Source organism: Rhinolophus hipposideros (genome assembly GCF_964194185.1).
Source record: "Rhinolophus hipposideros genome assembly, chromosome: 5".
In the NCBI taxonomy this organism is placed as follows: Eukaryota; Metazoa; Chordata; class Mammalia; order Chiroptera; family Rhinolophidae; genus Rhinolophus; species Rhinolophus hipposideros.
In genome coordinates this window covers 70,062,224-70,088,753 of record NC_138051.1, presented here as the reverse complement: position 1 = coordinate 70,088,753, position 26,530 = coordinate 70,062,224, and the positions used below count along the sequence as shown (strand labels likewise).

Genomic DNA, 26,530 nt, shown 5'->3' with positions numbered 1-26,530 from the left:
GTTAGGAAATATGGATAAAACTACATGGTTTTTAGAAGCATTAGTTTACCCAGGTCTTATAATATATTAGTTTCACTTTTAAAACGCCACAGAGGTTGAAATTATATTGACAACTCCTAAATTATATTTATAAATAAGTCAGAATATTGTCTCTTGCTTTAGAGCCTACACTGAGTTATATAATGAATGCAGTACTTTCCTGACTACAGAGCTGTTTATCCCAGGACACTCTTATCTTCACTAGAATTGCCCTCTTTGTCTATATTTTGCTTAATTCCAAAAGTAGGATGTGTACAAAATCCATGTACCTAACCATCTTTTGACTGCCCTACTAACAGAATCATGTAAGACAATATTTATTGATAGAAGGGAACAGCTATGGTTATTTTAATTGGCAGTGACTGAGGAGATTTCCAAAAAGAAGTCCTTTAGTTTAGTCAATATTTATCTTTGACTTTTATTGTTGACAACAGCTGTTTGCTAGCATGGAGAAACAATACTTCCACATTCTCCAGTGTCTAGCCTAGGAAAAGGTTATATGTATTGTTCTCCAAAGCTCTGTAGTTAGGATTTACCACAAGAGGTCACTATAGGTTCTGTCACAGGTGAACCAAGTTGTTAATCTCTTTCTTTTTGTTTTCTTTTTCTTCTCCTCAAGTTTGATTGGAGGTTAAAATCAATGTTGTTAGTTGTTAGTTGATGGTGACAACGTTTTGTGACTAAGTGAATGGAATATCAATAAAAACAGTTTATGAAAAGGAATAAATTTAAAAAATTTTAGACTAGTATAACGTTTACTTTAGCAGGTAAAAAAATTTATTGTAATAAACCATTGGATGTGGTGATAATATACGTGAAATACAAAGTTTTGCAAAAAAATGCCATATATGAGGTGTGATCAAACAATACGGTGAATGTTTAAGTGAAAAATTTGTAACTGTAAAAGATACATTGTCATTAATCTCCCTCAAAATACTCCTCTGCTCTTTGAATACACTTATCTCATCGTTCTTGCCACTTTCTAAAGCAGTTCTGGAAGTCCTCTTTTGTGAGTGTCTTTAGTTGCACTGTCGTGGCTGCCTCGATGTCCTGAATCAGTCTGACTTTGGGGAAGAGCCAGAAGTCACATGGTGCCAGATCTGGTGAATAAGGTGAATGAGGACACACCATAATGTTTTTATTTGACAGAAATTGCCGTATACCAGAAGCGATGTGTGACATGGAGTGTTGTCATGATAGAAGGTGATTTATGACACATTTTAAAACACACCTTTTCTCAACCATAGTTCACTCCGAACTGACTGCACTGAACAAATTGAAACTTGTCACACACTGTAACTAAGGTTTGACCCACCGCTTCCCGTATTGAAGATCCCTGCCTTTCCATTGGATGGCACTTGGCAGCAGCAGTCACCCTATGTTTTGATTACAACGTAAAGTCTCCATGTCACACGTCACTTCCTGGTATGCCAATTTCTGTCAAAGCATTACGGTCTGTCCTCATCCACCATATTCACCGGATTTGGCACTGTGTGCCTTCTGGCTCTTCCCCAAAGTCAAAATGACCATGAAAGGTGAACGTTTTGAATTGACCCAGGACATTGAGGCAGCCGCAACTAAAGACACTCATGAAAGAGGACTTCCAGAACTGCTTCACAAAGTGGCAAGAATGATTGGGATAAGTGTGTTCGAAGCGAGGGGAAGTTTTTTTTAAATTAAAATTTATTGGGGTGTCAATGGTCAACAAAGCTACATAGGTTTCAGGTGTACAATTCTATAATACATCATCTACATATTACATTATGTGTTCACCACCCAGAGTCAGTTCTCCCATCATCAGAGGGAAAGTATTTTGAGGGGGATTAATGGCAATGTGTCTTTTAGTATAATAATTTTTTTTATTTAAACATTCAGTGTATTCTTTGATCACACCTTGTAAATAATGTTCATACTGTAAGGATGATATATGTTTATATTTCAATAAAAATTGTCCTCTAGCAGATGTCTTGATATAATTTATATTAAATTGATGAAGTATAATCAGTTTATTAGAGTGCTTTGACTTTATTAAATGATAGTTCACAGATTTACTTTTATCTAGGATATGATTCTAGTATTTTGATGTTATCCATCTAAATTTTCAAACTAAAATATAAAGCTCAGACAAATATTCTTCTAAGTTCCCCAAACTTATGAACTATGTGATTAGAGGTATTATTACTTTAAGAGTTTTTGTTTCCTATTAATCAGAAAGCCTGAATCTTGATTTTATGGATTTTTTCTTTTTGGTAGGATTAGAAAGACATATTGGGAGAAGCTATGAAATGTCCTAAACAAAATTAGTTTTAATGGAAAAATTAAAACATGCTGTACAGCAATTTTATGATTAAAAGAGCTATGTTGTAAAATCAAATAAACATAAATAACAAGTCACAACCAAAAACCAGTGGCAATTGTTGTGGAAATTGAGGTTAAAGAAAGTAGTCTTGATGTGCTCTAAGAAATGGATAGTTACAAAATATTTCCTTTATCGGTAGCAGAATGGAATTTTTCTTTTGTAATTAAAAGTTTATTGGGGGTGACAATTGTTCGTAGTTACATAGATTTCAGGTGTACAATTCTGTATTACATCACATGTGTGTTCATCACTCAGAGTCAGTTCTCTTTCCATCACCGTATACTGGATCCCCTTTACCCTCATCTACCACCCCCACCCCCTTACCTTCTATTGTCTGTGTCTATGAGTTTTTGTTTCTTCGTTTGTTTGTCTTGTTCTTCTGTTGTTTTCAGTTTTATATACCACATATCAGTAAAATCCTATGGTTCTCTACTTTTTCTGTCTAACTTATTTCGCTCAGCTTAATAATCTCAAGATCCATCCATGTTGTCGCAAGCAGAATAGAATTTAAAAAAAATCTCATATTATATTCTTGTCACACACAAAAGAAAGAAAATTACAATTATGTGAGGTGATGGATATGTTAATTCGCTTGATTGGGGTAATCATTTCACAATGTATATGTGTATGAAAACATCAAGTTATACAACTTAAATATATGCAATTTTAATTAGTCAATTAATACCTCAATAAAACTGAAAAAATATCCTCAGTATATTCTACCAAATACTTCAGTTTAATAATGTGTGGCATAATTCCTTTTTATCATTGAGGAATGACTACAAAGAATCATTTAAATATCCTCATTTTTATATAATACAGAAGTTACTATTGGAAAATAGTAACTTGAAAAATATTTGATTGGATGATGGCAGTGATAATACTATTATATAAATCAATGTATATTTTAGATGTTATTTTAGTATTTGGTTGTATGTGGTTACTATTACTGATAAAGAGACATATTGTGTACATCCCAGATAGTAGTTATGTGATATAAGTTTTCACATGGAAAAAAGTAGGAAAATTAAATAAAGAACAAAACAATGTAGAAAGAAAGAGTAGTTGAAAAACTTTGAAATTTTATTGAAATGATAAGTACTATGTATTAAGTCCTATTGATTTCAAGAGATAAGTGATTTGAGATCTGAGCTTAAGTGCACAATATCAGTTTCTAGAGGTAATGACATATAACTGGGAAGTCATGAAAATGCTGGTATATGAACTAAGCTCTGTAAGGACATGGGTCATACCTTACGCATACTTTATATCTTCCACTGTGAAGAGCAAATAGAACTAAGTACTAACTGAATAAATGCTGTTTGATTTTGTCTCTTAAATTAAACAAGTCCATAGTTATTTTTTCCAAAACAGTGCTGATTAAATCTATTAAGTTAGCTTGTATAAGTACTTGCATAGTTTAAAATATTTGATTAATGCATATATCTGAAAATGGAAATCGCATTGTATAGGACCAATCGATGTGTCTCATGAGAACACGAGAGGCGAACCTGTAAGTGATCTCACTTGGTGTGCAGCTGAAATGTTTTCTATCACTTTTATTCTAATCTCCAAGGGCTTAAAAGCTGGACTATTTCATACAGGAAAGAATTGTTTAGAAATTTGTAGATTCTAATTAAGTTACTTTTCTTAACAATTTTACACTTAGGAGTTATGGGTGGTAAATTTCATGATTGCAAATCGATCCTTACCAGTTTAAGTATCTTCTGAGTGAGTTTTGCCTTGAGGAACAGCTTACAGTCCTCTGCCATACCCAGTGGAAGAGGGAAAATGGATTTTGGCTATTGAGAGACTGCAGGGCCAGCCTCAGATCACCAAGTTTAACTAAAAATCAAACAACTCACTTGGTTAGAAGGGAAAACCTTTATGCTGATCTTTTCTGTCTGCTGGCATATTTTTTATTTGGAGAAAATTAAAGCACAATGAGTTTATGTTCATGTATTTATAGTAGTGAGAGAATAGAGGAATTCTTCAATGAGAATTAAATAGTCTCAGCATAAAATCCCCTAAAAACAACACCCATCCTTTGCTTGACCCTCATACACTTTCTAGTTAATCATTTATTAATGCAACAAAAAGTTATTGAGTGCCTACTGTGTGCTAGGCACTGATTCAAGCACTGGGGATGCATAATGAATAGAATGAAGAAAAACGATGTTTCTCCTTTTTTTATTTTTTATTTGTGGGGCAGTGTGCACATTGGTTAGGAGCCATAGGTCTGGAAGTTTTCATTGGCGTCCTGGCTCTGATATTGACTAGTTCTGTGACTTACTTATCTGTACCTCGTTTTCTCCTCTGTAAAATACAAATAATAATAGTACGTTGTTTATGGTAATGGAGTAAGGATTAAGTGAGGTAATATGTACAAAGTGCTGAGAACAGTGTCTGGCACATAATAAGTACCATATCAGTAGCTGTGTTGTTAGTTATGTATCGTTTAGATGTTTAAATCTATGAACGCACCATCTGTTGTTGATGCCTCTAAAATTTGGTCACCATTTCCTTTTGCATCTCTTTTCAACTGATAATGATGAAGCTTCTTAGAAGGTTACAAGTAATCAGCCTTGTGAATCCAAAGACCTTTTATTTGTCCATCTGTTTTCTGGCTTTGTAGGATTTCACACAATGTTCCCCTACCCTCTCCATATCCGTGTTCATCTTTGGGTTTTCATGTCTTTGCACTTTCTCCTGCCTGTTTTCCTGGATTCTCTTTCTATTCCTTTTCCCCTCTCCTCTTCTCCCCTCCATCTCTGCTCCCTTCTCCTCTCCTCTCTCCTGAAGAATCACTAGTCATCCAGGTTCAAACTTCAACTGTCTTTCTTACATCTGTGCCCTCCTTTTCAGAGCAAGCTTGTCCTCTGTGCTTGCTTTGTCCTCTCTGGGCTCCAGTCCCATGTTTCCAGTGGCCTGTAGACTTTCTCTTCTTGTACTTCTCACAAGTCATCAGTGTGGCCAGAATTGAATTTATCATTGCTTTTGGCTTCAAACAGTCTTAGTTTCTTCGGTATTTCCTTATTTCTGTCAAAAGCACTGAGGTGTAATTACTACTTACCAGTCCTTAGTGGTAAGAATTTTGTCATGTACTCTTCATTTGTACCCTCCGTAAGTGCTGTGTGCGGAGTAAGTGAATTCATGCCTGTTCACTATACTGACTCATTTCAGGGCATGAAACATGTCCATATCTGACATCACATGTAGCCAATATATATAAGCATGATGGACCAACAAAAGAATTACAGGTCAAGAGAAAAGAGTTGGGCTTGGAAATAAAGTATCTCCACTGAGAAGGAGGAATGAAAGGTGTGCTACATTCTCCTTATTCATTCCTAAAGCAGGCTCTCTCTCTACTAAAGCAACCATAGTCAAGGTGCCTGGTAATCTTTCTGGAACTCTGTGGGGTGTTTCCAAACTCAGAGAACAATGCTCTCAACAGAGCAAAGGCGTTTCCATCTTGATGATACAGACTCCCATCCTAGCCCTTACCCACAGGGACACACTACGACTCTTCAGGATTATAACTACCTTGCAGGGTTGCTGGAAAAAACTCAATAAAGTCACAAACGTATGTATCTTGCACTGTGCTTCATCATAATGAGGGCTTAATAAATATTCACCATTTTCTGCTTCTCTAGATAAAGTTAGATTAGGGAGATTTTTCTTTTTTAACCTGAAGAAAGCAAAGTAATAATAACTGAGAATTTCAGAAACTGGTGGAGGATCTGAGCTTTAAAAGCATTTGGATTCACTTTACCAAGGGCTTATTTGGAGTCAAAAAACAAAATGCCAAACAAACAAACAAACAACCCTCCTCAACCCAACAAAAAAAAAACTTAGAACCAAAGACACATCAGTGCTCCTCCTTGGCGGTGCTTGGAGAAGCCAAGGGAGAAGGCAGAAATGTCAGCCTCTTTTTGTGATTGGCCCAGTGAAATTTGGCCAAAGGAGAGAAAAATTTGTGATCTTCATCTTTCCCTTGAACAATTAGCTGCTAGTGCATAGGTAGTAGAAATTTTTTAAAAAAGGACAAAGTTTTAGAAAACTAATTGCATTGTAAATGCATTAAGTAAAGACTTGCTTCTGTTTTTCTACCAGGTGTACAGGTTAGACTAGTCTTTTAATTGAAATTCTTCATTAGTTACCTTGCCATTAGTGTTTGAGTGCCTTAAAATGTCAATGTCAAAGAAAATATATAATCTTTTCAGAACAGATGCAATTCATTTGCAAAAACAAGGTTTATTTGCAAGGTTGAAAAATGATGCTTAATCATTAAATATGTGATACTCCCCCCCCCCATAAACACACCTTGACTGATTTAGCTTTTATCCAAGATTATATCATTAGTGAATGTCTTATGGCTTTAAGCATTTAAGAAATTTTATTGTAATAAAATATAGTAGAAAGTTGTTACCTATATTCAGGTAAAGGTTTTCAGTTGTATTTTGAGACTGAATCCTATAGGCTATTATTGCAGTTTTATTTTTCCTTCTAATGGTTCTGACCAGTATACATTTTAGAAACCCACGTTCTCATGAACAAAACACCAACTATTAAAAGTAGAACCTTGGAATTGTTGAGAATTCTTTGTATGTGTGTGTGGAAATATTTTTATAACAAAACTACTATTATTCCTATTCCTAGAATTTCAGAAATATGAAATATGTTGTGTTCTGAGCCACTTAGGCTAGGTGAAAAAATAATGCCATCAAAAAACACAGAAACATAAAAATGTGCCTTTGATCTTGAAGGAGATGAAAAGTGGAGGCATATGTTTAACTTTGATGATGGCTGAATAAATTTAAAAAGATTAACGGATACATTTTGCATATTTCAAACTCCCACAGTGATGGTATGCTTAATGTTGCCGATATTATTATATAATAATTTGTCTCAATGTGGAAGGTACAAGTGTATGTGTATGTATACACACACACACACATACTTTATATATATACATACACTATATATATACACGTACATACATACATACGAGTATATGTATATACATATATATGAGTGTATATATATATATGTATATATATATATAATATATATATATATATTTTCCTTGCTGTAGAGCTGTAGGATAAAGTGTTTTTGTAAGGACATAGGATATGAAAGATACCAGCCTTTTATTCTGTTATTGATATGGTGGAAGTGGGTAATACACCTTTCAGAAATCAGCATTGTGGATGTGGGCATGACATATAAATTGTTTATGCTTTTGTTTAGCCATCTGTGCCAGGACGTTATTTACCTCAAATAAGATGTGTTATATGTGCTTCAGTGTTGTTCAATTGTTACTGTTCTATGAAATCTCTCACCCAGAAGACAAGTTAAAAAAATATATAAGCTCCATGATTTAGATTCATAAGTTTCCAGAATCTTAGGAACACCCATGTGTGTGGTTTTTTTTTACAGAATTTTCAGTTCTTTGATGAAAAATACCCAGCACTGTCCTTATCTGTATTCTTCACAATGTCTATCATTGCTCTAATAATTACTTATTGCTTTAAAGAGGAATCAGAATTTTTATATTTGATTTGCTCATTTAACAAATATTCGTGGGTTTACAGTGATGAACAAACAGAGATGGTCCCTGACCTCATGGAACTTGGAATCTGGTAGGGAGGCAAACATTCAAAAAACTCATATCAAATATATAATTACAAATTATGGTAAGCATTTTGAAGGAAAAGGGGAGGGCGCTGTGATAAAGTGTAACAGGGGCCAATTTCGATTAGGAGATGGTGTCAGGAAAGCCTTTCTAAGGAAGTAGTGTTAAATTGACACATAAGGTAAGAGGTAACTAGATGGTAAGTAGGCAGAAAAATATTTCAGGCAGAGAGAAAATAGGTGACTAGTCCTAAGGAGAGAAAGAGAAAATGAGTGGCTATTTGTAAAGCTTAAAGGCCAGTGTAGTTGGATTGCAGTGGGCAAAACAAGAGAAAGGTTGGAAATAGGGATGGAGAGACAGCTGTTCAGGGTAAGGCTTTTGCATTATATTTCAAATGGAGTGGATAGATCTCCTTGCCACATGGGTTACTTGTTGTATAACGATAAATTGAGTTGGAAGGAGGAGGAGGTGATATTAGGGGATCAGCTAGGAGACTGTTGTGATAGTCCAGGCAAGAGATGATGGTGGCTTGGCCTGGGATGGTAGCAGTAGAGATGGGGCAAAGTGGATGCGTTGACATGTTTTGTTAGTAGAATTATTAGAGTTGAACTGGATAGCATGAATGAAGAGGTGTAAAGGATGACTTTCAGGCTTTTGGCTCAAGCATTCGTGTATAGATACAGGTAGAGAAGATTTCCCTGAGATGGGGAAAACTAGAAGACAGCCAGAATGAGTGATGCTCTAGAGATCACCTGCCTCGTCACTTTGTCATCGAGCCCCCTTTCTTCCCTTGAAATAAAGAATGCAGCCAAAGGGGGCTTAGTGTGACTGTGGACAAACGAGATTTCTGCATCATACTTACAGATGTTCAGAAAAAGAGTATCACAGGTCAGGTAAGGAGTTTAGTCAGACTGGTTGTTTTTGTGGATTAGAAACATGTAGTTTCAGATTTTTATAAGAGGTTGATTTGGATCAGAAACAAAGTAAATTTCAAATAAAACCAAAATCCCAAACCCAAACCTAACTTTATAATGAATATTTGACAATCAGCATTGTTGAAATGCCCTCTTCAACCAGTCCCTTTTAGAAAAAAAAACGTTCGTGATTGCTACGTGGATTTTATTGTGTTGCTTTTAAGCTTCAAATTTCCCTTGGTCACTGATTTTTGGAAGGTGTGTTCTTTAGTTCTTTGAATCAGAGGATTGTGGAGGTTGGGGTAACACTTGGAGCTCTGAACACCTGCACTTAAGTCCTTCCTCATGGAAGACCCACTGGTGAACTTTGATCCCGGAGAGCAGCTTGAAATAGCCGTCGGCCAGGATTCCGGTTTCCACCTGCCCTTCTCTTGTGCTGCAGGGTCTCTGTGCCAGGGTTTTAGGGCTTTCAGAGTAAGAGTAATGGTTTCTGGCTGGTGTGCTTCCTCAAAGGTAGGACTCAATGAATACAATCAGAGGGAAAATCAGGTTGACTTTTCTCAGAAGCAGCTGTAGACCTTGGAAAAACTATAAGTTAGTGAAAGTGTTTTGTTCCTAACTTCTTTTTGTGAACTTCTTTCCCTTCACCTTCACTCCATGTCTTCTCCCTTCATCAGCACTCTAGACTTCTTTTTAGTTTTAGCACTTCTTAAAATACCTTAAAATTTCTCTGCGCTAGTGCTCTGAAATATATCTCTCTAGGGTCATTACATAAAAATGAGAGGGAGGAAGAGGGAGAAGGAGAGAGAGAGAGAGAGAGAGAGAGAGAGAGAGAGAGAGAGAGAGAGAGAGAGAGAGAGAGAGAGAGAGAGGTTTTAACTTAGAAAAAGGACATTACCATTGTTAATGTCCATGAAGTTTCTGGATTAGAATACACAGTTTTCATTAAAAGAAAGCCAAAATGCTGTCCTATCATGTCAGATACAGAGAATATTGGAGCAGTTCAGAGGAAAGCATTCTGTTCCTGGAATTGCTATAGAAAGGGAAGAAACATCTCATATACTTTTATATTGTTTTAATTAATGAATATAACCTATTTTCTTCCAGAAATTTCTGTCAGCCAGGATTATTGATATGGTTTGTATATGATCTCTTTTAGGAATGGGATTAATATGCAGTGGCATGAAGTTGAATGTCGTTATTTTCCTATTGTCTGAAGAGGTAGCACTGTAAAGAGGAAGTGCTTCCTTTATGTTAAAACAAAGCAAAACAAAAGCTTAGATACCAGTTCAGAAATATGACACGATAGACTAGAAAGGCATAGAAAGTGAGGCCTCATTCTGTGTTATTCTCCCGCTAGACACCCTTTTCCTAAGTTCATTGAGTATTTTAACTTTCTTGGCGTGCTTTCCCATCCATAGAAAGAAGGAAAGGGTGCACAAGATGAGTGCATTGATGAGCTTGGGGATCACCTTGTTAAAATGTAAGTTCTGATTCATTGGGTCTGGGATGGGTCCCAGATTCTGGATTGCTAATAAACTCCCCATTGATACTGGTCCAGGTTTTAAGTAGCAAGGTACAGGTTTTCCAAACCTGGCTGAGTATGAGACTCTCTTCTGTGGCTGTATTTTTGTGTTCGCCCTGAGGGAATATGTTCAGTGTCCTTGCGTGAGAATTTAATAATATGTATTTTTGACAGTCATTACAAGATTCTACTGTGGCTGCCAGCATTTAGGAATTATTGCGGTTGTACATTAGTGCTTCTCTACCCTGGCTGTACATTAGACTCATCAGAGAAGATGTAAAAACAAATACTGATGTCTGGATCTTGCTCCAAGCCCAACTAAGACAAAATCTTTGAGGGGTGGGGTCTGGAATGAATAACTCTGGTGACCCCCTCCGGTTCTCCTCAACCTCCATCCCAGTTGAGTGTGCAGTCAAAATTGAGAAATACTCATGATTCCTAGTGGGCCATTATGAATTAGGGCCTGTGATTTGGTTTTTGACCTAACCCTTGAGGGAAAAGCACTTGTTTTATTTCATATCTATCTCTGAGAGGATACTGGATGGTCTTGAAAGAATATAATGAGATGTTTTCAAGACTCAGCCTCTTGCAGAGATCCATTCAAGAATCTGCTCATGTGTGGGATTATAGCTTCTGCAATGTTGTCCTGGACTACGACCACCTTGTATAGATAACGACCCGATTTTTAGGCCCCTCATGCAGGAACACATTGTGTATTTGAACCATTTGGACAAGAAATGTTTGTAAACATCTTTAAGGTCAGGAATAGTCTGGATCCAAAGAAAGATTTAGTTCCCTAGAATTCATTGCTCTTCGTATGCTAGGAACTGTGGATACAAATCAGAGCTGGTTTCCCTAAAATTAAGTGATGACTGTCTTAGTATATTTGGGCTACTATAACAAAATACCATGAATTGCATTGCTTATAAACAACAGAAATTTATTTCTCACAGTTCTGGAGGCTGGAAGTCCAAGATCATGGTGCTAGCATGGTCAAGTTCTGAGAGAACCCTCTTTCGGTTGCTGAATACTGACTTGTCATTATATCTTCACATGATGGAGAGCAGAGCAGAGGAAGCAAGCTCCTTGTGACTCATAAGGGCAATAATACCATTCATGAGAGACTCCACTTTCATGACCTCATTGAAACCTAATCCCATCATGTCTAAATTATTAGAAAGAACCTGGTCAGAAGGTTAGAGAAAGATTCACTGAGGTCATGACAACTGAGTGAAGATCTAAATAAATGTAGTTGTCCACTAGATGAGGAGGAAAAGCAGTGGTTTTAGGCAGAAAGAATGGCAAGTTAAAAGATTTTATAATGGGAGAGAACTTGAAGCTCACAAGAATGTAAGAAAAATAGTGTGGCTATCAGAGAGGAGGCGGAATGGTGAGAGCTGAGGTTTAGCAGACTTTGACGTCATAATAGGCTGTGGAAAGAACGTGGGCATTTTAAGTGCCACGATAAGCTATTGATGGGTGTTAAAGCAGGGAGGGGCATAATCTAATTTGAATTTTGAAAAGACCTGTCTGGCTTCAGTGTGGATAATCCATTGAAGAAATCCCAGAGAGGGTTGGTGTATAGCTATTGGTGTGGTCCAGGGGAGAGATGATGGAAGTTTGGACTTGGGAGATGATGGTGAGGATTCAGAGACATGGAAAGATTTGAAAGGTGTAGGAGATAAAGATTTGGTAATGGCTTATATATAGGGGTACTGAGAAGGATGTGGAAAGATGGCTTCTGGATTTCTGGTTTGTATAATTGCATGGATGGCAAGCCCACTTTCTAAGATTGAAATACTGGAAAAGCATCTGACTTGAAGGAATGAAAGGTAATGGATATGTCTGCTGAGGTACATTTATGATGTACCAAGGGGATAGGTCAATTTGGATATCAGGATCTAGAATTCATAGAAGATGTCTGGTTTGGAGATATAACGTGATGAGTTACAGAGTCTATGGGGAGGTAGGTGAAAGTATAAGAGGAGCTGAAGTGGAGGAGCTCTATGTCCTCACTGGGTAAGGAGTGTTGATTCTGCCAAGGAAATGGAGGCGTGTCCAGAAAAACGGGGGAATGTTGTTGTATAAGAAGAGCTAATGACTGAGAAATTTTTAAGGAGGGAGTGGTTACCAATGCTTCTGAATTGTCAAGTGAAATGAGTAAAAGACATCCTTGGGATTTGGTGACATGGAAAGGTTATTGGTAATCTTGGCTGTCTTGGAATGGTGAGGACAGAGACAGATAGGAGTAAATAGGAGATGAATAGGAGATAGAACTAATGAAAAGAGATAACTTTTATGGTAAGTTTGTCCTGTGAAGGGTTGGAGACAGATATGGTGGTAGCCAGAGGGGGATGCTGGCTGAATAGTACTCAGTAAATGGGTCATAGAGAAGATAGAGTTGAGTTGGTTCCTAAAAGTTTTGATAGGCAAAGGGATGGAAGAAGAGCTTCAAGTAGATAGTGGGCATCATATTTTGGGGGCACAATGAGGACCTGACCTAACTGCTATAGTATGGATTTTAGGAGTAATGAGAAATATGTTTCTATAGGTAAGGAGGATGACACTGAATTTCAGAGGGCTTTGTAAGTCTGGGAGAGGATTTGATGACTTAACCAGTTGGGAGACTTGATCTGAATGACAAGTGGTAGGATGGAGGCAGGGCTTCAAGGGGACAAGTGAATAGAGTCTAAAAATCAGACTGAAAATCAGAATGAGATGAGGCGTGGAGAACATGCACCCAGCCATGTGGACTGCTGCAGTTACCTAGTTCTGAAGTGGGGAGCATATGGATTAGAGAGGGTAAACTGCCTCGGACCTGGCCTGGGGTAAAAGGGGAAAGAAGTAAATTTTTGGTGATTATATTACAAATATTTATAATTGATGTTATACATAAAGACAATATCATGTAGACTTTATAATTTATGAAGTATTTTTGTGCAAATAAACTCATTTAAATCTCTACTCTTAACCTCCCTGTGTACCAAGGAAGGGTGGTATTACCATTCTTAGAGCTAAGGCTCAGCTCATATGCCACTGTTTTACTAAAACTTCAGATTCTCGTTTTCTTTTTTGTCCTATGAATGTGAGGTATAATTTATATGAGGTAAAATACACACATCTTAAGTGTACAGTTCAATAAGTTTTGACAAGTGTATATTTGTGTGTAACTTACACCTTTATAAAGACAGAATAATGACCCTTCCCAGAACGCTATTTTTGCCTCTTTCCTGTCAGTCCCCCTACCATTCCACGATTGAATATGAATGTAGCACAATTTAAAATCCAGTCTTTTGTTGACAGAAATTGGCATGGTTTTCAATGTTTGGCTACTATGAATGAATCTGATGTGAACATTTTTCTTCAAGTCTTTTTGTTAACGTATGTATTCATTTCACTTGAGGGAATGCCTAGGAGTGAAATTTCTGGGTCATAGTTGAATATTTAACTTCAAAAGAAGCCATTTTCCAAAGTGATCATACCATTTTATATTTGCACTAGCATTTTATGAAGAGTGAATTGTTCCACGTTTTCATCAACATTTTGTATTATTAGTCTTTACAACCACTCAAGTGGTTGAGCAGTGATATAGCATAATCCTTGTGCTTTTAATTTATATTTCCCTGATGCATGGTGACGGGGAACGTCTTATTCTTGTGCTTATTGTCCATTGTGTATCTTCTGTGAAATGTCTTCAAGGCATTTGCCTATTTTGTTAACTGGGTCATTTTTCCTTTTGTAGGATTTTAAAAAAATATTCTGGATAGGAATTCTTTCTCAGATACCACTGTATTGTATTGTGAATGTTTTTATCTTGGTCTGTGGATTTGCTTTTCGTTTTCTTGACAGTGTCCTTGAATGAACAGTTGATTTTAATTTTGATGATGTCTAATTTATTTATCAACACTAGATTTTGTGATGATTACTATGTGAGTCTTATCTGGGAAATTTTTGTTTTCCTTAAGGTTTCAAAGATTTCCTCCTATGCTTTCTTTTCAGTTTTCATTTTTTTATTGAGGTCTATGATCCAATTTAAATTATTATTATTATTATTATTTTGTGTGTCTAGTGTGAGGTAGAGATCATGGTTCAATATTTGCTCGTATGAATATCCAGTTGTTTTAGCACAGTTCATTGAAAAGACTTTTCTTTACCCTTTAAACTGCCTTCGCATCTTTGCAAAATGTCAGTTGACCATTTATGTGAGGCTCTGTATCTTTTTTCCTTTATTTTCAGCAGTTTTATCTTCCTACTGTGGCTTTGTTTGTATTTATCATCCTTGAGGCTTACTAAGCTAAAATCTGTAGGTTGTTATTTTTCATACGGTTTCAAAAAATTTTAGTCTTCATTTATCCAAATAATATTTGTACCTTATTCTTTTTTTTTCTTTTCCAGATTAAACTACATATATTTTAGATTTCTTGATATCCCACAGGACGTCTCTTTAATCTTTTTCTCGTTTTGCTTCAGTTTACAATAACTTGCACTGATGTGTTTTTAAATTGTCCCTTATTTTTTAGGGTCCAATCTACTGTTAAACTTATCTAATTAATTTTTTATTTCAGAGAGTGTGTTTATTTCTCTGCTCCCATACTGACCTCTTTTTCTATTGACTATTTTTCCCATTTATTGTTGTCACGGTTCTCTGGTTTTGCTTTTTTGTTTTTTGCATGCCTAATAATTTTTCACTGTATACTGGACACTGTGTCGATACATTGTAGAGATTTTGGATTTTATTATTTTCCTCTGAAAAGGGGTACGTTTTATTTTAGCAGGTAGTTAAATTACGGTTGATCATGATTTTCCCTTTTTGGTGTGTGTGTGAGTCTGTTTTCTAAATTTTTGATCTTTGTTTCAGGTCACACAGCCCTTTAACCTGGGACTTGTTTCTTACTCCAAAAGCATGGCCTTCTGTGGCTTAAATGGCAATCTTATAGAATTTACCAAGCTTCTCTAACTTGATAGGACCTGAACTCTGAAATTTGTCTTATAAGCGTAAGGAGCTGGTGAAATTTCTGCTTACCTTTAGTCTTTTCATCATTTCTGGACTTGATGGTTTCCTTTGTAGTCATATACTGTGCATGCACAGTTCAGGTCACAGAGAAGGATTTGAGATAGATTTATATACAGATTTACGGCTCCAGATGTCAAAGGCTCTCCGTCTTAACTTTAAGCTGCTCTGGCAGCCCCAAATTGTCACCTTTGACTTTTCTGCTAGAATTCTGTCTCCCATGAACTGTATATACTGGGAACTGCTCTCAGGGGAATGGACAATTAAATGAATAGCTCAATTAATGTATCTCTCTTTTTTCAAAGATTTGTCTTTTCCAATTTCTGTCTACTTTTGGTTGGCTTTTAGTGTCTTGAAACAGATTTCTTCCCATATTTTGTCCTGTGCTTCTTGATTTAGCATCTCTTCTGCTAAATTGTAATTGATTGTTACATATTTGTTTTCTTCATATATAAGTTTTTTGAGAGTAAAGGGTATGTTTTATTGATCTTCATTCTAGTCCATTGTCTGACCCAGGGTAGTGCCTTTTACTTAGCAGCTGCTTAGTAAATGTTGAATTGCACTGTTATTTTTTTGAAGACCAACTGTGAGTCAGGATTTAAAGTTTTCTACTCTTAAGTTGATTTATCTTTTTAGTACATTACTCTGAATGTCAGTTGAAAGGAGATTTATTTTTTGGTAGATATTTTGAATATTTTGAAATGCAGTGTTCCTTTCAAAATTTTTACTCTTTTAAAATATTTATTTAAAATTTTTTCATTTTTATATTTTACTTCATTTTAATGTTAATATATTTATCATGTTATGTAGAAATTGCTAAGGCTATTGCCTACAGCTATTGGATTTTCAATCAACGTTGACACCAAAAAATATTATTTTTTGTGTTAAACTTTTATGCATAAAGCAAAACTACTTCTTTATGAAACACAGACCAGAGATGTTTCTTTTATTTAGAATAATGATAGTTTCCCAATTCTGTGTAGTGTATGGTTGAAAATAATATCTTTGAATAATTTTATTTTAAAAAGTGACTCTTCAATGGTACTTTAAAATTAGACTTCTTAGGAAAATCTAATGGACAAAGAATTTGTTCCTTCATGTCAAAATTACATTAATAGAATTTCTGGAAGAGCCACCCAAGTTTGCCTCTGAGGTCAAGTCCACTATTCTCAATTTGTGGAGAAGTGACTGTAGCACTAATATTAATAAACTAACCTGCTTTTAGGTGTAATTATTATAGTCATTAACATTTATTTAATATTAACCATGCCTTGTTTTCATAGCTTAGCATATACTTGAATGCAAAGAGGTATTATAAACTGGCTTTGCTTCAGTGGAGTTTTCAGTTTGCATGCAAATCTTTTACTTGTTACAGATCTCATTTGATGATCATGTTAAACTGATTATATCAATTTCAAGAATAGGTTTTATTCTGTGTACCATAAGAAACCATAGTTGCATTTGTCTGTCTTTATGAATTTTTTTGATTACTTGAAAGAAGTACATTGTTAATTAAAGCTAAAATTTTCCTTTTCTTCTTTCTTCTTTAGAATCGAGTTTCTTACTGGGAAATGCCCAGATTGTAGATTGGCCTGTAGTTTATAGTAATGACGGTTTTTGCAAACTCTCTGGATATCATCGAGCTGACGTCATGCAGAAAAGCAGCACTTGCAGGTAGGTAATAGAACAGCTCAGGAACCTTTTCTGAAGTTTAACTAAATGCAGAATGTGGTTAAAAGGCTTAAACTGACTAAGACTCACAGTGATACAGTGATTTATAATAAATATATATTTGAATCATAGGACCCTAAGCTGGAGACCTCAGAATTTCTTGTTGGTGTGAGGACCCTCCCCCGCCACCACACATTGGAATTGGTGCCAGAACATATTGGCTCACATATATAAACTATAGGGTAAAAATTATATTAGAATACTAAGGAGAGTAAACTGTCAATGGAAATATACAGTTTAAGAGCCATTAGTGAAAATTTTTGCAGAGAAGCATTTTTGCTTATCTATGAATTTATAAATTAATTCAATAAATATTTCTTGTAACTCACTATGAGTCAGGAACTAGTCTAGGTGCTGAGTGATCAAAGAAGCATCGTGTATCACGGAACCATGGATGGCCTCACCCCTTCTTGAACTGCTTAAAACTGTCTTGAACAAAGTAAACAACCCCCAACCACGTAGGACATAGTTCATTAACATTTAAAGAACATCAAAGTAAAGTTCTTACATCCTGTGTAAATCATAGTACTTTGTAATGTTGATACATTGTACCATTGCTATTTTGTTTGACTTATGTAAAACAGAATATGGCATTTATATTATTTATAACAACTTTGAAAAAAATATGCCATATCTGTGAGCTTAAAGAGAGTATTATACAACAAGATCATAAAAAGGAAAAGGAAACGATATAAGGAACCAATTTTGAATCCGAAGCTTTTTCACAATATTTCAATGAGGACAGATGGGATGTTTTTTTCCTTGAGTTAAGTTTTCTTTAAAGATCTCAACTAAGCACCAAAATCATGTTATTTTAGAACTACAAGAGATCTGAATTATTTTCTATCCCAAATGTTTTTGTTTTTCAGGGAAGGAAACTGAGGGAGAGTTTTATGCATTTATAAGCTGGCATTGATGGTGGGAGGGAAAAAGCAACTCTTTCAGGGGACAGAATATGCTAATATAACATGCTAGCATTTTTTTAAATGAACCTTTCTGTAGGAAAAATTACACATGCTAAAGAAAACAGGCTGGGATGGGGGCAGATACACGGGAAGCAAGAGCTAGCAGCAGGACTTTACAATATATCCAGATATGAAGAGCAATATATCTCAAAAATGACAACAAAAGCAATAGCAGTAAACACCCACGGGATAAGGACAGCTCATTGAAAGCCAGATGATGATGCCAAATGATGAACTATGAGGAGTCAGAGAAGGAAAACCACATCTTGTTGAGAGAATCATAAATACCTTCAGGTGGAACCTGGCATTGCAACAGGCATTAGTTAGCCTGATGATGGGATGTCCACAGCCCAAGAAGAGGAAGTGGGTATGGGAGCAGCTACATTCTCTGCACCTCTCTATCGAGCCCATTTCACAGGTCAGGTCGATCATAAACTAACCTTTTCCTAACCTAAACTCTGCTGAGATGTAAGGGGGCAGAGATGTTCAATACAAACTTTAACCTCCCAAAACTTACAACACACACCTTAAGGGTAGCCCAAGATATCTACTCAACAGATAAAATGGCACAAAAGGCCTCAGTGCTACCAAAGGGAGTTTCTCAACAAAGGGCCATGGTTTTTCATCACTTCATTTACCAATTTTAGACATGGGAGTGAAGACTCATGTGAGAATGATTTAGTAAAGAAAGAAATGAGGATCACTTGAGAGAGGCTAAATGAAGGAAGAGGATGTTTGAACAGATTATTTCTCAAACCTGGCTAAGCATCAGAACCATCTGAGCTGACAGTTAAAAGTATGGATTCCTGCCCCCACCTACCCACCTAGGGAGGTTCTGATTCAATAGGTTTGAGGTGAGGTAAGAGAATTGACGTTTTGCAAAATTTATCTGTGATTCCTATGTGTAGTCAAGTTTCGACCCATGGTATAATATGAAATCCTGCCCTCCATGAAGATGCAGAATATATACATACTTGAATATATGCATATAATATTTCTCAGCAGAAAAGGGGAGAAAAAAAGATACATAAAAAAAGATACATAAAGGTGTGTGTTGTAAGTTCTGGGAGGTTAAAGTTTGTATTGAACATCTCTGCCCCCTTACATCTCAGCAGAGTTTAGGTTAGGAAAAGGTTAGTTTATGATCGACCTGACCTGTGGGAATAGGCTCGATAGAGAGGTGCAGAGAATGTAGCTGCTCCCATACCCACTTCCTCTTCTTGGGCTGTGGACATCCCATCATCAGGCTAACTAATGCCTGTTGCAATGCCAGGTTCCACCTGAAGGTATTTATGATTCTCTCAACAAGACGTGGTTTTCCTTCTCTGACTCCTCATAGTTCATCATTTGGCATCATCATCTGGCCTTCAATGAGCTGTCCTTATCCCGTGGGTGTTTACTGCTATTGCTTTTGTTGTCATTTTTGAGATATATTGCTCTTCATATCTGGATATATTGTAAAGTCCTGCTGCTAGCTCTTGCTTCCCGTGTATCTGCCCCCATCCCAGCCTGTTTTCTTTAGCATGTGTAATTTTTCCTACAGAAAGGTTCATTTAAAAAAATGCTAGCATGTTGTATTAGCATATTCTGTCCCCTGAAAGAGTTACTTTTTCCCTCCCACCATCAATGCCAGCTTATAAATGCATTGAAAGTACGGATTCCCTCTTGTTCACTTGTGTATGCATTATAAGACACAGCTCAGTGTTTTCTGTCAGTATTGGTTGAATTAGATTGGCTTGTTTTGCAATAAACCCTAACCTAGGTCTCTCATGCTTCCATTTAACAAGCTTTCATTTATTGTATTTCACCCCAAATGTTATGGTATTTGAGGTGGATAAGAAAACAGAAAGCTTTGGATTATGTTATGCTTTTTCACTGTGGGAGAAACCCCTCTTCATTATTTGTAGAGAGTATTTTCAAAATGATAATATTCTTAACATAAGCGATTATTTCTTGATTGCACAAATGCCCAGTGTGTTTAGCTAATCTAAAAATTGCAATAAGTTTAAGGCCCTCACAGAGCAATGAAGACTACCATCTGCTACATGAACAAATGGTATCTGAACCCAATCAGGTTTTCTTAACATAGTTTGTTTTAATGTGCTTCCCATTTAAACTTCCTCATCCCTTTTTAAAATTAAACTATACCCATTTTATACTTATTGCAGCATTTTTTTTAGAAGAATGATCAGAAAATAAGCAAAATGTCCTGTAGTAGATTTGTTAAAAAATATTATGGCAAAACCCTAACTTTCTAAATCATAGGTTGGAAGGATAATGACATTGGAAGAAGCTAACAACATATTATTAAGTAAAAAAAATAAAATATCAACTAACTAACCAACCAAACAAACAAACAAAAAGACCAGTTTACAAAACTGTACCTGCGTGATGATTTTCATTTTTTTTACTTATAGCTTTTTTTCTATTTTCTGTATAAATCTATAAAAGCCTTTGAATATGAGACGCAAGGGAACAGAAGGAGGGAAGAAGAAAATTGTATATACATTTAGAAGCACAGTGTTAGTAACCAAAAGTTATTATAGAGTTCTGGAATCACTGAATATAGAGATAAATCATTTGACTCTGAGGTAAATAATTCAAAGAATTTTTATTAATTTTAATAATGACAAGTTTTAGACAAACGTAACAGAATTAAGAAATTACAAATCAGTGAGCATCAGTTTGTGTGGAAAGAAATATGACAATTTAGATGGTGAAAAAAAATTCTCTTTATATACAACTCGCATTTTAGATGGATTAAAGGAAACAGGATTAAAATAGTAATCAGGTAAAGACTAATGTCCTATTTTTTAAATGTTCAAATATGGATTGTTTTATGGGAAAATAAAAAAACAACAATTTGTGATTTTACCATACCAAGAGGCTAAGATTAATTTTTTTTCTTATTTTTTCCTTTTTTTATCCTTCCTGACTCTTTCTTCATTAGACCAGGTGCACAGAATCTAATCAAACACACTCCTCAGTTTGTCCCAGTATTATCATTGTACTCTCTCTGGGTGAGGTCTTTATTTCATTCCCTTTTCCCCCTTCATCATATCTCCCTTCTTCTTCCATAGTTATTCATTATAGTGTGTTTATTGTATGCCTTTCTAATCTATCTTCCATTTGTTTATTAACTATATATTCTTAAATGATGTTGCTTCATGTGTGTTTGTTTTTAAGACACACATAATAAATACCGTGCAGTAGGATTTATAGTTTTTACTTTTCTCACTTACTATTATGTTTTGAGATTTTTTATGTTGCTGTGTGATAATCTATTTCATTATGTCTGACTGCCATATAGTGCTCCAGTTTCTTTACAGCCCCTTCATTTTATTTATCTGTTCCATTACATGAACTCCAACTTCTGACACTTTGCTACTTCAAATAACTTGGAGATAAATATCGTCATACACATCTTCTTGTGACCCCATATGTGAAGTTGTCTGTCTATGCCCAGAAATAGGATTGCTGAATAGTAGAATATATACAGAATTTATAAATTAACTGCTGTCATGTTGTTATCAAGTAGCCTCCTGTTTCCATTCTCTACAGCCGTGAGTTGAGGGTTCCAGTTTTCCTACTTCCTTGTACTTCGTAACAGTATCTAAAGTTTTATTTTAATAAATCTGATGTATGCTGTGTACTGTCACATTCTTGTTTTAGCTAAAATTAAAAAAGAATTATTCTTACAACATGTAAGGATTCCTACAATTTCAAATCTAGTCCATTTTATCGTCTAATAATTGCATTCCAAGCCTTTGGATTGTTTTGCTGTTTATTGAAGGATACAAAGCATATTGCATGTTTGATGGAGGTTGTAAGTTCTGGTGAATTGCATTTAAAAGCATATGATCTTGTTTCATGACCCCTGGGAAGCCCTGACATTCAAGACATACTTTCATAGTTTAGATAAACACCACGTTAGCATTTTATTTTTCATTAACCTGAAACTTTTAAAAGCCCATTCTGCTTTTTTTTTTTTAAAGGATAAAGGGGTGATAAGAGCAATCATGTAGATAGGGAGTTGGAGTAGATGCTTTCAAAATCATTTTGTTTTCTGGACGAGCCCATTAATAATCCGTTGCCAAGGCATTGAAATTAGAGAACGAAGCAGAGATATTAAGAGACACTTTACTGGATATATTTCACAAGTAGTTTTATTAACACAGGATTATCTCAGCCAACAAGAGCACATTACACATGATGAATGCCAGTCAGTCTGGTTCCATTTGGCTGAGGGCTCTGCGTCACACAGTGGCACTGAGGGAAAGTGTTGGAGAGCAGACGCTCACGCTCCAAAGGTTAGAGATGTCCAGTGCTATTCCCAGATTCCCTTAATTACATGTCATGGGCCTACCCTTTATTACTCTATCTAAATCCTTTTAAGCCTGTATAAATTAACGGGTTGTGAAACCTTTTGGTTATAATCTACTATATGAAGTAATGCTTTGATTTATTCAAAAATTACTTTTTTCAGATTTTGAAAGCTGAGATCTTATTTGTTTCTGAATTCTCCTCCTCCTCCTCTCTCTCAGGCTTCTTTTTTGACCCTTTGACTATAGATCGCAGCCCACCCTCCCATTAACTTCTGCGGTGATTTTACTCTTGTGTGTGATTTTGTGCTGAAGACCACATTTAGCAACTGCATTAGGTCAATCTGTGTGGTTTCTGTGACGAGGCATTTGCTAGTCTGTGAAGTACAGACTGTAGATAACGTTTTTCTTTTCCAGTGTGGTGTTTTAGTCCAGGAACATTGTTTGACCATTAGCAAATTGAGATAGATGGCGGACCTCATGATAGGTTTTACTTTTTTCAGTTTGTAAGGTTCTTTTCTCCCTTGGAAGTAAGTCTATCAACATTCTAGCCATTCTTACTGTGAGGTATCATAATGAGGCTTGTTTATGAGATTTTGATGGCAGAACAAGAGTTCCAAGAATAAGTAAATCCTGCTATAAACTAAAGTCACCTGTTCCTATAAGTTTCCTTGGCAAGAATATACATGAAAGATATACTGCTACATACTTAGGCAAGCTGGGTATGGCTTAGGCCAGGCCCGAGGAAAACATCTCCCTCATTCCCAAACCAAATCTTAACCACCAGTTAGTTGTGTGGCAAGAGAAGTGGCCGGATGATCCAGGAGCAGGTCTGGGTGAATTCATGCTTCTAACTCATGGGCTCACAGAGGAAGAAGACACACAGATGATGTGCTTCTCTCTTTAAGTCTCAGTGACCCTGCCCATTAGCAAGCGTGGCCTAACCCTCGTCCTAGAATTGTGGAGAAGCAAGGGGGTTGGGGCTGGAGGGGCCTTCTTTTAACCTCACCCATAAGAAGCATTCCACTGATAACAGCCATTCTACAACACATTCTAATTTGCAACTATATGTGCAGTATCCTTTTAATACTCACCCTCAGAGTTATATTAACATTATCATCATTTTACTGATGAGGAAACTAAGAGAGAGGTTTTACCACTTGTTCGTGAATTATAGTTCTCTAAGTGCTCTGCTCCTCTGTTATATCTTGACTGCTTAATATTATAGAAGAGGTAGATTGCTTCTGTGTATCGAATTTTTCCTTCCAATAAAATAAACAGTGCAATTGTAGAAGTCATTTATAATATCAGTGAAACAGTGTAAGAAATAGACTATTTTTGAATACTTTTGAAAAGTATTCAGATTGCAATAGTCTGGTATTTTTTTTCCTAAAGTGCCTTTATATTTTTAGGACAGGTGATTTTAGCATTGGGAGGGCTAAAATAATGAAGAATACGTTATAGAATTTTCATAATTTTTTTGAAAAATTGCTGGTTTTCATCTAATCTGCAGAATTTTAGCCGAATCAAACTTGTATTTCTTAAGTGATATTATTACATCAATTTCCAAAACAGTCTCTTTTTTTAATTGTAACTTATTTTTTAATTCTGTTAGAGTTTATTTTTCACAATTTTTATCCTAGTTGCTTGTTATATTATAGATGCTTTGCTTAAAAAATGTTTTTCTGTTGGCCAGTTGTGAATACTGTGTTTCAATTTATTGAATTACAGAGCCCTGATATTTGTCAATAGAAGCAAAATGATTTTTCTTTACTTTTTCTTAAGACCACAAACATTTAGTTAGCTTAATTATCCTTATCTTATTTTTTGTTTTCAATGTTGTCTCTTTGTTAGAGTTTTTAGATTAAAAATACAGTCAATTATCGTTATTTAAAAAACTGTTTATTTTTAAAAAGTTCTCTTGTCTGTAAAGAATATTATTAACAGCATTAAACTAACATTTTGTTTTTTGGAGGGAGGGACTTTGTGCATTTTAACTGAGGTATTCTAATTTAATTGTAATGACGTCAAGAAATTTTCATAAAACTCACATGAGCTGAAATTCGGGCTTTAGACAGGAACAGTGGCTGTTCAATGCCATCTTACAGGTAGGTAGTCTCTAAAGTTTCATGTTTTAGTCTAGCTGTCAGATTTTGGAGTTTCTGTTATTTTATTTTGAGATTCTGGTTTATTTTAGTATTATAATGACAATTGAAATATCTTTTAATGAAAGATAGAAATAATATAATTGAAAATGCAGGATGCAAATTGCAAAGGCAATCTTTGGTCTGCTTCATTTCGTTTCTTAGTTTCTAAAATTTCTTAGTTTCGTTTCCTTTCATTTCTTAGTTTCTAGAATTCTAGTTTCTTACGTTAATGATGCTGTATGAGTGGCCTGAGTTACTCTAATTTCTAGGTGTGATATGGCATTGGTATTGAACCCTGCTAGTCTTTGATGGATCTTGCTAACACCCTCTGCTTTTCAAGTTGTAAATTTTCTAGATCAATGCATTCAGGGACACTTTTCATGAGAATGATGAATCTTAATCTTCAGGGACTCTCACTTGAGTGGATGTCTTTCAAGGCTGTGTGCCTAATTTTGTATTCTTTTCCTTAAAGAGGGCCACTAAAATTATATAAGCTTCAGGCCCCTCCAAACTTGGATTTGCCCCGGCCAATATGCCAACTCATTGAAAACTGGGAGAAAAGCAATAATAAAGATATACTTGAGCCTTCAAAATCTTATTGAAGATACTTAGCAGTAACATATTCCTTCCCAGTGGAAGAAATGATCTGGACAATTACACTAACTAGCAGAACTGTATATCTAAAACCAGATGAAGAACTGATGATTGTAAAAGCATTAAGAATAGAGTTTTAGAGGCTTGTAGTCATTGACTGAGTTCTGTTTTGTAGATTATCAGACTTTTGTTGAATTTCTTTTAGAAAAATAAATAATTTCAAATATTAGGAAAAATTTGTGGGATGTAGAAGCTCACTCTTTAATCTGTTTTATTGGTTCCTTTAGCCATAGTAATAATGTATGTCTCCTTCAATTTGCCACCTTAATTTTTCTCCCATTAGCCATATTTGTACATATTTAAAAAAAATCCTCACAAAGGATGAGAATGCCAGTGCATTATATATGTAACATGAAGTCTTCACATTTCACATAGTATGGAAAGATGAAAAAGACCATGCAAGCTGGAACCATGTAATACTATCTTAATACCCAAAGGAAAAAATTATGTTTGTTCTGTGACCTTTAACAATGTTTGTAGAAACATTAAAAACTCTCTTACTGTTGCTTATAAATGCATGGAAATAAAAATAATAGTAAAACTAATATTCATTTAGTACATTGTGATTCGGAACATTAGAAAAATTGAGAATTAAAGTGTTTCATTTCTTTGTAAAAAACTATCATGGGTCATTTGAACATTTCTTGCATTCTTGTAATGTAATGAGAGCATTTGTTTCTATCTCTGTGCAAATGGTCATACTGCTTTTTAAGTTTAAATCAACTTTAACTCATAACACCCTTCCCATCTTATTGTTCTGAGCTATCTCCTAGGGCTCCTTTAATGGGAATCTTTTGGTAATTTCATCACTCCCTCTGCGAAACCTTGATCCTGTTCATCACAATCACTTTCTTGATTTATGTTGATAAGTTCTCCTTCACTAAGTTCCTCTGGCTGTATATCTAGAATCTTCCAATGACAATAATGTCAACTTTCCCACATTCATCTATTTTTTTCTGTGACTTCATTTATGTTCAACTCAAATTCCCTTCGGCATTGTCATTTTCATTTCTTTGGTGGACTTTCATCTTTGAGGGCTAATCTGGCTTTCGATTTCCATTTTTGTAAAATGTCACATGGATTTATCATTGGGAGACAAGGAGGCAACACAAGTACATGCTCTGCATAGTGTGTGAATTGAGTAACAGACGCACAGTGACCAATGCTGACAGCCTTTGAGAGAAGTGAGGTGAATGGTTGCTGATCGTGATGTGCTGTCTGTTACTTG

At 35.5% G+C, this 26,530-nt stretch overlaps 1 protein-coding gene across 1 annotated transcript in view; it reads left to right on the top strand.

The window, feature by feature from the left end:
* Positions 1-26,530, top strand: part of KCNH5 (potassium voltage-gated channel subfamily H member 5) — a 285,331-nt gene that overhangs the window by 4,932 nt on the left and 253,869 nt on the right. Inside the window, exon 2 of the mRNA XM_081050207.1 lies at positions 17,034-17,157. Coding sequence (XP_080906333.1) covers positions 17,034-17,157 — 124 coding nt within the window. The remainder of the gene's footprint in view (positions 1-17,033; positions 17,158-26,530) is intronic.